Raw genomic sequence first — 14,399 nt, 5'->3', positions numbered from 1 at the left:
TATTTTGTGACGTGGAACCAGCAATCGAGGTTTGGTAGAAAATTTATGCTAAGCGAACCAGGTGATCTGAGACGTCGGGGTTTGAACCCATAACCTCACGGTCACAAATCCAATCTCGACACCACCAGACCATCCCTTACAGTACAAAACTTGGGGTGTGTTTATTTGTCAGATTTTACACCCGATTTTACTATTTCAACTTTTTTTTCCCTCCAAAAACATCAAATTAAACACTCAATTTTTATCTATTTTATTACACTAAAATCTAATTTTACATTCAAAATATCACATCAACACATATTTATATCACATTAAACAACTATTTCAATTCAAAATTTTACTATTCAAAATCAAAATCCAAAACTAAAACCTCACTAGGAAACAGATCCTATTATTTTTATATATGTGGTCTACGGACTAGGCATACATTTTACTCTCTTACATTTTAGTAATGTCAATATATTGTTATATACTATTACCCACCACACAAAAAATATTGTTTAATTGTACAGTTAAATTGTGTTAATGACAAAGAGTATGTTCATTTAAAATTTTGTTTCCATTTATCCAGGTTCAATTTTTAGTTACTTTTATTTTTTTTATATCTTTTATATAAAAAATTATAAATTGCATTCAAATATATTATGCACCAATCTTTTTTAATTGAAAACGTTTAAATAAATACATTCTAAAATTTTCACATTAGGCCCAATAAATTACCAGAACGGAAAGGTTGAGCCCAACTCATATGTCCAATTAATAAAGGTTAACTGATTTCAGCCCAATCTAACAATACACACAGTCTATTACGAAATAAATAAATAAATAATAATAATAATAATAATTAATCAACAACATGAAACGTATATGAGATTTTTTAATTTTTAAATAGTACACACAGTATTTATTAATTTTTAAAATTATATACATTAAAAAAAAAAAAACATCATTTAAATTTTCCTGAAAAAATTGGTGGGCCACTTTGGAACACCACATTTCCGGACCGGGCCACCAGGTTTAATTTTAACCAAGAATGGACCGGTCCCGGCCAGACAAGCTTGGGCCGGCCGGCCGAGCATTTTGAGGCTGTAGTGGACCCACCCGGAGATCAGGTGTTGGGGTCCATTGACCGGGCAAGACCGACCCAAATTGTTGTCAGGTTTGAGGTGGTACTAACTGACCAAAGAAAGACCTTTATTGGGTGGGAATTTTGATTGATTAATTTGTATTCATGAAATAGTAATAATAATAATAATAATGATGAATCCAATTAATACACTTTTTAGGTCACAATGATTTCAAAATCTACCAAAAATAATTCGAGGGGTCAATCTGATTAGACTTGCAAATCCTCCCGAATCCAATACTAATCATGTCACAGTTTTTGATTTGATGTTAATGGCGTTGTATTCTATTTTATTACATTAACTATTTTATTTTGTCAAAATAATGTTGTCAAGATCTTCACTGTCAACGCAAACCATGATGGTACATTTGGGGGGTCATATTTATTGGTGTATTTTGTTGACTCCATTATTCTTAGATTAATGCCTTACAAAGAAAAACTTTAAAAATTGGAGTAATGGTGAATCTGATCATTATCTATTGAATAATGTTTTTCAGTGGTTAGAAATATATATATATATATATTCTACCATAATATGTTAAGACGTCCCTTAAATGAGACCACCAAGAAATAATTGGACTAATGATTGCATTATGGTTTACCAAAAATAAAATTATGTTGATAAAAAAAATAAATAAATAAAAAAATAAATAAAACCAACAGTTAGAAGTTGTGTTTAAATAATTTTTCTATAAAAGAATTTTAAAAAACATTTTAATAAATATTTTTAAAACTATTAAAATTAACAAATAGGATATGGTGCTAATGTAAATATATTTTTTCTACTATTTTTTTAATTTATTTTAAAAATTTATAAACATAAATTTTCAAGTCAGACTTAGCAAATTTTAGATACTTATTTTTTTTTTTTTACAAAATATTACTATATTCAAATGATTATTTAATTAGTATTATTATAATTAAAAATTATATGTATATGTATAATAAAACTCCAACGCCCTTAATGGACATATTGTTAATTAATATGCAAATTCATATATCCCTCTTCATATTTTCACTACATTTAAATAAATATATATTGTCAGTATGTTCTAAATATAAATCAGTAAACTTGAAAAATGTGATGAAATTAAAAGTAACACTTAATTATATAATAATAGATTCCCTTAATGATTCTGAAAATCTTGTTTTCTCTCTTTTGTAAAACCGTAACCTCCTCAACTAATTATAATGAAGATAAAGTGACAAAATTAAAATAAAATTTCAAGAAGTTAGTAGGCCAACCTCGTAAATTTAATTCCCAAATACAGTGGATCCCATTAATTATAAAATTTTCCACCTAAACTACTTTTTGCAAATGAGGATCAAAATAAATATTCTCAAACTTTATTATTATTATTTTTTATTTCTTTACATGAATTGAGATAACTCTCTCTTTTTTTTTTTTTTTTTAATTTTTGGTAAAGAAGAATTATTAGCAGTTTGTTTTTCTTTCCAACGTGTTCGTGTGTTGGAAATATTTGGAATGTATTGGCATTACCTAAAATGGAAAAATATTGCATACTAATTTGGAAAACATGTTGTCAAATGCTTCCCACCACAATTATGGACATATTTTTTTATTTCAATTTTAGGGATATTATTATTTTTTATTTCTTTCTGCCAACTTGCCTATATTTTTTATATTTTATAAAATTAAAAAGAAGTGTAATTAGAAAATTGTTCAAAAGAAAGTGCATTATACACACAGCCACACACACACATATATATATATATACATATATATATATATAACTGCAGATTATCTTCTAATAGATTGGTAATAATATATATATATATACATGCATTGAAGTATACTACATTCTCTTTTTTTTTTTATTGGATTTTATACTACATTCTTGAAAAATGGTATTGGAAGTGTGTGGCATATGATTATGAGAACACACACATGCACGACGACTACACGAAACCGTGGATACAATTAATAAAAATTTATATTAATAATTGGTAAGTGGGTGGTTTATGGTCGAACTTAATTAATTAATAGCTTCTTGTTCTTCTGCCTTTTTTGTTTCCCATAATATAAATGGGGATGGTTAATAGTTTAATTAATTTGTTTAATTTTCTGAGTAGGTTAATATTTCAGAATTTGAAATTTATTATTTATTTTTTTAATATAAAATGTTATTTTAAGAAGAAAAATTATAATGAATATATATAGTAGTATTAAAAAAAATACTACTACAGTACAGTACAGTACAGTACAGTACATATGATGATGATGATGCATGTCTTGGATCCATTTGTAGTAATTAATCTGTGTCCTTAAAATACACAAGTTGGCCCATTTCTAGTAAACTGTCTGGAGGATTTTCACATGCCTTAATTCATAATCTTTTTGCACTTTTGAGCACACAGAAAAAAGACATACAGATAGATACATGCAGGAAGTGTCTTGTGAGAAATTAATATTCGATGCGATCTACTACTACAAATCCTTTTTGCAGTTCTGGAAAAACAAAACCTTTTACTTACTTTTATTCTTAAAATCAAATATTTATATATACAAAGTACACCCTAAATTAATTAATTTGATATGTCTGGGCAAATTAATAATATATACTAATATATAGATATTCCTGATGAATTAATACATTAATGAAAATTACGACAAGGATCTCCCATGATACTCCAAATCCCAAGAAGACAGGTCTTCTCTTCACCACCATGTGAATTTCATAATAATTAATAATCAAAAGGGAAAAATAAAATAATAATAATAAACAGATTGCATTTAAATTTAATATTAATTATTTATATATATGTATGTATACGTGTGATGATAGAAGATATGGCAGCAATGGTGTCGAGTCAGTCCCACGGGGAATAATGTGAATATTGCCTGTGTTATCAAGACAGTTATCATCACAAATTAAATTTCATCTTAATTAATATTTTAATTACAGGATATGATCTGAAATAAATAAATAAATAAATTATTATCATTATATTCCCCCCATTTATTTTATGAACTATCGAGAATTAACAAAGATCTGAGACTTAGATCTATGATAATATATTTTTTCAATAGTTTGGTTGTGTATGTTAATATCCATGTTTCAGCTGATCACATCAATGAGGTCACTTTCAAATCATTCATTTTAAGCATTTTGTTTTCGATTTTATATTTTGAAATAAAGTAATTGTTGATTGTGATGTTAAATTATTTAGTTATTTTAATTTTAATTTATAATTATTTTTATTAATATATTTTTTAATTATTTACTAATTATATTTTACATAAATTCTTATGTTTGTATTAACATGTCCAAATTACCTAAGGACGAAAAGAGTATATATTTTTTTGTCTATGCAGTTAGTGACTATGGAGATTTTATTTTTATTTTAATCTTAATGATAATTGGAGATATTTCGTTGTTTCCGGCGTTAAATTGTAATGTCATCTTTTGTGTCTTAATATGGAAAAATAAGAATACGTACAATATAATGTACCGAATGACAGTAATAATTCAAAAATAAAATAAAAAGAGACAGATTGACGAGAGAGAGACCGGCTGCAATATGGAAATACAGTTAGCCAATTTTTGCTTAAAGGTAGTTTTGCTGAGGTGTTATCACAGTCTGTTTGGATAATATAAATTTATAAGTAATCAGAAATTTCTTCAAGTTTAATATAGTGGAAATTGAATATAATATATATTTTTTTAAAAAAATAAAATTACAGTGTAATAGCCTTTTAATTCCTTTGAAAGGAGTCGATGTGATTAATTCCCATTATTTTATATATATATATATATATATATATATATAAAACTCGTTTTCATGGCCAACAATATACAGCATATAGTATATTATAGAGATGAATAATTTTGTAATTAACACAAGGTCGGCAGAAGCATCCCATGTGTGTATAATTTGAGTCAAAATGCCCAACAACTTGCTCATCATGTTATTTATTTTTCTCTATGTAAGAGTAATGGGGCAAGTACATTTTTTATACGAAAGTTCTAGACAATGAGGAAATTTATAATAAAATTAAATATATGTAGTTCGTGTAACAGTGCAGTCTCTGCATTAATTTTCATACTCGTCACGAGCACTTACCACTATTATTTAGAAAAAAAGAAAAACTCACGACGTAAAATATCTAAGAATGAATGATGGTGAATTTGTGATTGTATTGCTATTTGCTAATGCTAACTTGTTGTTAAGTTTGTTACAGGTCAAGATTTTTACTATTTTTTGAAAAATTGATATTGTTTGTCAATACTAGAACTTTTTGGTTTAGACAGAGCCTCCTCGTAAATGAACAAGTGAAAGTGATAGATCGAGAGATTACAATCGAACAAAATAATCTATCAACTGTTTATGTAAAAACTTACCACGATATGATATGATCCCGCGCCATTGCAGACGCAGTTGCAGCCATCTTATTGTAGTATATTTGTATAGACAGACCCTCATAGACTGTGGTATTGTTGGAAACTGCAGTGCAGACTAGGGACTGTGTATAAATCCTTCTTCTCTCTCTCTCTCTCTCTCTCTCTCTCTCCTCCACCACACACACACAAACATATATATATATAAACTTTCCAACAGATTGCTTGCTGCTTGCATCACAAATCAAACTCCCCCTAAACCCCACATCACATACATATATATATATATATATTTCTGTCAGCAAAATATCAGTATATATATATATATTGAAAAGGAGAAGGAAAGTGGCAATAAAATTTAATGAACTTAATGCTCACACATACACACCAGTCATTCTTCTTGAGAGAGAGAGAGAGTGTATGTATACATATATTCACATATATATATATATATATGCTCTCCTCTCACACTCAACAAAAACGCATAAAGTCAGAAACCAACTGAAACTAGAACCACCGTGTATCATCAACAATCACTATGTGCAATCCCAATTCCCTTCCCGACCACAAGCCCCCATCGCCGGCTCCGGCGCCGGCGCCGGCGCAGCAGTGCCACCTGTATCTCGATCTGATATCAGCAGTCCCGGCCCTCAAACGCCAAGAAACCACCGCCACCAAAAAGGCAGCAGCAGTCGCCGGCCTGCCCATGGTATTGGCAGAAACCAAAGCTCTTCTAAATCTGGCTCTCCCCATAGCCTTGACAGCCCTAATTCTCTACTCACGCTCCATGCTTTCTATGCTCTTCCTGGGCCACCTCGGCGACATTGAACTGGCCGCGGGGTCCCTCGCCATAGCCTTCGCCAATATCACGGGCTACTCAGTCCTGTCCGGGCTGTCCCTCGGAATGGAGCCTCTCTGCGCGCAGGCCTTCGGGGCCCAACGCCCAAAGCTGCTTTCTCTCACCCTTCAGAGGTCTGTCATTTTCCTGTTGGTTTGTTCAGCTCCGATTGCTTCTCTGTGGCTCAACATTTCCACGATTTTCCAGTATTTGCACCAAGACCCCTGTATTACCAAATTGGCCGGGACATATCTTGCTTTCTCGCTCCCTGATCTTGTTGCGAATTCCTTTATCCACCCCATAAGGATTTACCTTCGGGCTCAAGGAATCACCCATCCCCTGACCCTGGCTTCCCTCGTCGGGGCGGCTTTCCATTTGCCGATCAACTACCTGCTCGTCTCCCGGCTCGGCCTCGGCGTGGCGGGGGTCGCGGCGGCCTCCGCCGCGTCCAATTTGGTGGTGCTGGTGGCGCTGGTGGTCTACATTTGGGCACGTGCTCTGCACGCTCCAACGTGGACGAAGCCGAGCCTCAAGTGCCTGACGGGGTGGGCGCCGATGGTGCGGCTGGCGGCGCCGAGCTGCGTGTCGGTGTGCCTGGAGTGGTGGTGGTACGAGATCATGATAGTGCTGTGCGGGCTGCTGGTGGACCCCAAAGCCACGGTGGCGTCGATGGGGGTTCTGATCCAAACGACGTCGTTGCTCTACGTGCTGCCGTCTTCGCTGAGCCTGGCGGTGTCGACCCGGGTCGGGAACGAGCTCGGGGCGAGCCGGCCGGACCGGGCCCGGGTCGCGGCGATCGTGTCCATCTTTCTGGCCGGCATGATGGGCTTATCCGCGATGACGTTCGCTACGTCGATGCGGAATCTGTGGGCCCGGATGTACACGGATGACGTGGACATTCTGCGGCTGACGTCGGCGGCGCTGCCAATCCTGGGGCTGTGCGAGCTCGGGAACTGCCCGCAGACGGTGGGCTGCGGCGTCGTCCGGGGGACGGCGCGGCTGGCGACGGCGGCGAACGTGAACCTCGGGGCGTTCTACCTGGTGGGGATGCCGGTGGCGGTTGGGCTGGGGTTCTGGTTGGGGGTGGGGTTTCGTGGGCTGTGGATTGGGCTGCTGTCGGCCCAAGTGTGCTGCGCTGGGCTCATGCTGTATGTGGTGGGGACCACAAACTGGGAGTACCAGGCCGTCAGGGCCCAGCTGCTCACGTGCGGGGGATGTGGCGAGGCACCCTTGCCACGTGAGGATGGTGGTGACGAGAATGACGCCCACTCCTTGATTTCTCTAAAGCTGACGTCACTCTCACTCTGCTGATCACTGATTTATTTCTTTTTTTTTTGGGTTTTTGGAGATTCAAATGGATTTTTGTAAAAATGGAATTATATTGTTAGAAGAAATCCCTCCAGGAATGGAATTCGATATATGAATTATTGTTGTTACTATCATTATTATTAGATGAACATGGAGTGATAGTATATGTGTATTATGCCAATACAAGTAAGTCATCCAGCACGAGGTGGGACATTCCTCTTTCTCACTATCTTTAGCTATAACAATTAATTTATGTGCCCATATATGTAAAAGATTCAATTTTTATTTACATAAAAATGTAAGACTGGCATTGGTGTTACTACATAAGCTATCTCTTTCAAAAAATGTAAAGGAGATGAACGTTATATAAGACTGGCATGGTATTACATATCAGCTATCTCTTTAAATTAAAAATAAATAAATAAATAAAAATACAGATTAATTCATCAAATTGGCTGCTTTCTTTAGAGGACATATTTGTGACAAGGGTATGTGTGAATGAGACTATTAGATATTATTTACACTAAAAAGGGCAGCTGGCTACAAACTAAAAGTGAAAAGATGCATTGCAAGATTTTCAAGTAAAATAAATCAAAAGGTTTAAAAACTGGAATGGTTTGAATTTTTTTAAAAATATTTGATAATTTAGAAAATGTTTGAAAATTCTTGAAGCAAACAGTACTGATTGCACAGTTGCATATGGTCACCAACAGGCTCCAATAAAATAATATAGACTAAAAATCAAATAAAAAATATTTATACCATACACATACATCAATGACTCAATATATGTAAAGTATTTACCAGTGATTTCAGCATAGAAAAATTTGTTGGTAAGTTTATTCATAAAAAAAAAAGAAAAAAAGTACATACATATATATATATAATAAAAAATTCATGGCTTCCATATTTCCAACACATACATGTTTATCCGGACAAGACATACGTTTTTAAAATCTCTGCAAATGCAGAACTCATTAATTACCACACAATTTTACAAAAACAAGAATTCATCCACATGTACAAAAACCCTAGCTACTACTTAATTATTACCTTAAGTTTTTTTTTTTATTTTATGTTCTCAATTACTTGTAGTAACCAAGCAGTGAAAGTATTCCTATATATAGAAAGAAGAAATATTCACAAAAAAAAAAAAATGTGAAAAAGGGGGTGAAAAATGGGATTGGTAGCTAAATAGGTAAGAGAATGATTGAGCAAAGGGAAACAAAAAAGGGTCTTGTCTGCATTTTGTGTGGCAGATTGAGAAGATAACAACGATGATGATGATGCAATCTGCACGAGGGGAGGGGAGCATCTTTCCCAATTTCTGTAATATCTTCTTCCCCATCTCATCTGATCAGTAATTCAGAAAACCCTCTTCTTCTTTTTTTTTTTTTTTTTTGTGTGTGTGTGTGTTCCCAAACCCCACTACCACTATTGCATTGCAGGCAGCCAGCCAGCCACCAGCAAATTATTAATTAATTAATTTATAATTCATGTATATATATATATGCATGTATCCAGGATTTAAACAAATTAATAATCCAGAGCAGAGCAGAACAGTTTCGAAAAGATAAAAACTGTAACTGATCAAGAGTCAGACTTTTCTGCCATAAGAGGGCAAAATAAGCTCAGAAGGGGTGGGGCTGATTAGTACAGTGGCTGATCTGACACTACCCAACCCTAACCCTAACCCTCATCTCTTCTCTCTCTCTCTCTCTCTATACTGCGGTGTAAGTGCAAGGCCAGTTGGGCCATACATCTATCAAATTGTAATTTGTTGCAGAAGGAAAATGGGGGTTTGGGGGTCTTCATCGAGAAATTGCCAAATTCAGTCATGTCACCACATCAAGTACAATATTGGATTATTGTTTTCTTCTTGCATGATTCTTTCCTTTTTAATTCCTTTTTTTAAATTTCTTGTGTTTGTCGTTGTCTTTTATTTCATTTTTCGTATTTTTGGTTTTGCGAAATTGAGAGCTGAGAAAGCTTTCCTGACTCTCGTCGTTTCTTCAATTATTGGTGCTGTGCATTGATCAGTTTGATTTGACACTTTGTATTTTGTAATACACATTACATAAATTGCATATATATATATATATATATATAAGTATATCAATCCAATCAGACATTATGAAAACGAAACCCCTTCACTTTGTTTAAGAATTTTATTATCAAATTCAATTTATAGTGTCTTCTTACATACTCATATTTGGTCTGTTATGGGCAAATATTATGTTATATATATGAATATCTTATCCAAAAGTTTAATACTACTAGTATAGATATATAGGCATTTTGTATCTACTCATACTTAATTCTTCCTAAAATTCCAATAACGAATGTGTGTTTGTTTGGTTATTTCTTGAAACCAATAATTAATATATGGAAAACAACAAATGTTATTCAATTATTAGTGACACTGACATTTTTAATTTTTGTCTATAGAAATAATATGAATATACTATTGAATAAGAGTAGAGAATTATATATATATATATATATGCTTATTATTGCATTAAATCATTAACCTGTTTCCTTCTCAACCAAGGAAAGGAATTAGTTATTCACAATTAATTACGTATACCAATATTTTTTTTTTATTATAAAGTATTTTTATTTCAATATAACATAATGGATCCAATGTTCATGTTTCATATGACTCTCATTTATAACATATTTCAATAATGAGAAACATTGTGGGCCGCCCTACAAAAACACCCAATTACATAGCAATTCATTTGCATGTGTCTGTGTTTCTTGAAATAATTAATGGGTGTGTCTGTTTGGGGGTTTGGATTTTGAGTTGAGATTTGAATAGTAAAAAATTTTGAATTTGAATAGTTATATGATAGTGATATAAATAGGTGATGATGTGATGTTTTGAATGTAAAATTGATTTTTAGTATAATATAAAAAATGAAAAATAGGCGTTTGATTTGATGTTTTTGGGGGGAAAATTTTGGATGAACAGTAGGATTTTGTTAAAAACCTACAAACGAACACATACTACTCAATCCTAAACACCCTGCAACATTTTTATTTTGGTATGTCCAAAACACTCTTGCAACATTTTCAAAATAAAAAATAATTCATTATACTTAATATCTACTCCACACTTTATCTCCTCAAAATCATCCAAATAAAATAATAAAATATATATTTCTCTCTCCATCATATCACCTAATTTCTAAATTATCCTACTTAATACTACCTACCTAAAAACCCGTGTCAAAAGCAAATATTGCACTTTATTTGGGACGGAGTAATAAATATGATTAATATATATATATACATATTTATATCTCTTCCTTAATTTTTATGGGTATATATTGGAAAAAAAAAAAGCCACACAACATTAACAATATAAATCCTATATATCAATCTATCATTTCAATCCATCTTGGGCCTACTAATTCGATGTCATCACCTGCTAAAATGAAAATCAATTATACACACACACACATTACGCACATATATATATATATATATATTGTCAATATATTTAAATTCTGAAAATAATCAACAAATATATATATATATATATGTGTGTGCGCGATTGTGGACTAGAAGACAATGGTTAATTTTGGTGACATTTAATCACACATACTATTGTGACATGCAAGAGGAAAATATCTGTAATATTTAAAACCTAAACTTCATCGAAGGATAAGGCTACGACACACACACAAGTACATGTGTGTGTGTAAGTATAGCCCCCATGTTCTTGTGTTCTATCTATATACAAAACATGGAAAGGTCGAGAGAGTGTGTATAGAGGGCCATATTTTAGCAATATATATATATATATATATATGGCTCCATTCTTTCTTGAATTAGATCGACATACATAAATACATACAAAAATATTATGTAAGTGGATAGATGGGAGAAAAACAAAAGCAAAGAAAGACAACCTCATCGTAGGCCATGATGCTTCTCACATGCAAACCAAATAGCCAAATATTGCTGCACTCTCTCTGCCCCCATATATAATTTTATAAGACTCATTAATTCACTCGCAAATTAATGTCCCAGCCCCCATATCTAGTACATACATATATATATATATATATTCAACAAGTATCTGTGTGTATGCATATATATATATATACATGTTGCTCCATATATATTTCTCCGGTTCCACAACTCTCCAGCAAGGCCAGCCATCATCATTATAGTATTATATATATATATATATATATCCTAGCTAACCCATTATTCCATGCATTATACCTGTCGTCTATGCATGGCAAAAAGGAAACCCTAATTTAAAAAATATATATATATATATATATCTACTAGCTAGGTGTAGCCCCAAACTAGTTAGATAGGGAATGCAATGCAAATTAAGCCCTTTAATTTGTCGTGTAACAGCCAGCAGAGTTACACCGGATGATGAATATTCTTTATGGGCACCAATAGGAGTAGGAGAAGTAGAAGTAGAAGTAGGTTCTCATCATTTAATTAATTAGCAAGAGATAGGGTTTCTTGAATATTTTTATATATCTCATTCTCATAATTCAATTATGTTTTGCCCCCATCCACATAGCACTGTTGAAGGTTCTTTATTTCCCCAACAGTCATGACATGTTTCCCCAGCAGGAGACTCGAACCCAATTAACTATTAATATATATGCATGTTAGTTATTGGCAATTGGGTCGATCGATATACATATATATGGAATGGAAGTGACAAATTAAATTAAATTAAAGCTGCTTGGTGTTGGTGTGTCGTGTCGTGTGGGATATGATTAATATCTTTCAATATGTATCCTACCCTATCCTATCATATCATATCGTCTTTGGTTATATATATATATATATCATGTATAGGTTAGGTTATTAGGCAGCCATGATTGATTCCACTACTAACTACTACTACTACTGCTGCTGCTGCTGCTGCTGCTGCTGTGGTCTCCACCAAGAATGTGCACAATGTATGGCGCCTCCATCGATCTGCCTCTGCAATTGATCCTAAATCTTTAAGACCATGAAACTTGGAGCTAGCTAAGCTAGCAGGGGCACACCTACGAATGAATATATATATATATATATATGTGTGTGTACAGCGGAGTTATACAATTTAGATCGGTATACATTGAGTAAGATGGTATAATATATATTTCTTGGCAAATTAAATTGGTTATAAAATGAATTCCCAGCTTACAATAAAGTGGAGGTACCATTCATTCATTCATTTCTACAGAAGTAAATGTTAAAGAAATTTATATTCACTACAATAAAATATCATTTTTGTAATGAGATTGTTTCGTGATTAAGTTCACTTTTTCCGTTACTAATCATATTAGATACGGAATTAATGATGGAATTACGTTAGCTACATGATCTTTAGTGACGGAATTCTGTTACAAATATACTATTTTTTATTTTTTTGTGTGATTATTAAAATAATAATAATAATATATAAAACCTTAAGGAAGACCTTATGACTCAAAGAATATAGTTGTTTATGTTATTGGAAGTCAGGAAATGAATTTCCAATATAGTCGGAGAGAGTTGTGGAAGATGAAAAAGGTAAGCAGGTTGGATTGAATGAATTATATAATTTGGGCTTATAAAAAATTATAAGTTTGGATCCTGCTGGTGTGGGTAAGATTAGAAGGGCCCGTACTCTACATACAGGGCTAGGGCTAGGGCTAGCTCTGAATTGGATTGGATTGGATCATATTGGTTGATTTTAGGATTACAAGTGATCGAAGTGGACTGATTGGACATACAATACATATATATATATATATATGAAGTGGATCCATGTCTGTTTATGTATGTTTTTGAGTGAGTAATCATTTGACTGTTAGGAGATTGGTAATCAATACTACTCCATTTAATTATATGTACATAATTATGCATGTAAATGAAGGAAGCACAAAAGGTGGTAGGCAGTGATAAGAGTTTGGCAGCATTGCTATATATACACATATTCATATATGATGATGATGATATTGATATGGGCACGTACATACTATTTATTGATAATGCATGGGTCGTCCTCGATCCATCGATATATATATATATATATATATATATGATATTTGCAGGGATGGATCAGTCCCTTGCAGGCTCCTCTCTTCTTTGGTAATATCCTCTCCAGTACTAATTAATTGTTCATTCATTCTTACATTATCCATTGCATTACAATATCACGCATACACATATATGTAAGATTGGGAGATCATGCAATAATGCATCCATCAACTAAATCGACGACTGTATGTGACAATTGCCAAACACATACCAACAATTTTAATTTGTTCATCCATCCACCCTCTATATATATATATAATATGCATAGTGCTCTTAAATTACACTACACATATATAAATATATATATATATATACATATAATATGTATATTATAGGATATATAAGCTGTGGTACATATTCAGCCTATAATTTCTTAGCATGCACGCAGTCATTACTCAAGAAATTAACCTCACTATTACCCTTACCTTATTTATTTTTTTATTGTCTAAAAATAATCATAGCTGAAAAAAAATAAAAATGAATATCTCTCTATGTATATCATTCATGCAAGTTGTGCAAATTGTTCCATATTTGCAATTGAATGCACTGTGGAATCTTCCCATGACATTACAACAAAAACTGGCAAATTCCCAGCAGCAGCAGCTCCCATGAATTATATATATATATATATATATATATATTTATTTGAATATTTGCTCCGATACAAAGAGGCACTGCTACACATCCACATGATATATATATATATATATATATAATA

The 14,399-nt window shown here is 32.9% G+C and overlaps 1 protein-coding gene across 1 annotated transcript; it reads left to right on the top strand.

The window, feature by feature from the left end:
• The first annotated feature begins 5,884 nt into the window (after nucleotides 1-5,884).
• On the top strand, nucleotides 5,885-7,831 carry LOC127251865 (protein DETOXIFICATION 52-like). Its single transcript, XM_051275776.1, has one exon. The coding sequence runs from the start codon at nucleotides 6,026-6,028 to the stop codon at nucleotides 7,634-7,636; it is 1,611 nt and encodes a 536-aa protein (XP_051131733.1). The 5' UTR covers nucleotides 5,885-6,025; the 3' UTR covers nucleotides 7,637-7,831.
• The last annotated feature ends 6,568 nt before the right edge of the window (nucleotides 7,832-14,399 follow it).

This window comes from Andrographis paniculata, unplaced genomic scaffold (assembly GCF_009805555.1).
Source record: "Andrographis paniculata isolate CXL003 unplaced genomic scaffold, ASM980555v1 Contig45END, whole genome shotgun sequence".
In the NCBI taxonomy this organism is placed as follows: domain Eukaryota; kingdom Viridiplantae; phylum Streptophyta; class Magnoliopsida; order Lamiales; family Acanthaceae; genus Andrographis; species Andrographis paniculata.
This window is presented reverse-complemented; position numbering and strand designations above follow the sequence as displayed.

Bases quoted from the DNA above. Each gene is read 5' to 3' on its own strand.
- LOC127251865 (XM_051275776.1), top strand. From the start codon at position 6,026: ATGTGCAATCCCAATTCCCTTCCCGACCACAAGCCCCCATCGCCGGCT.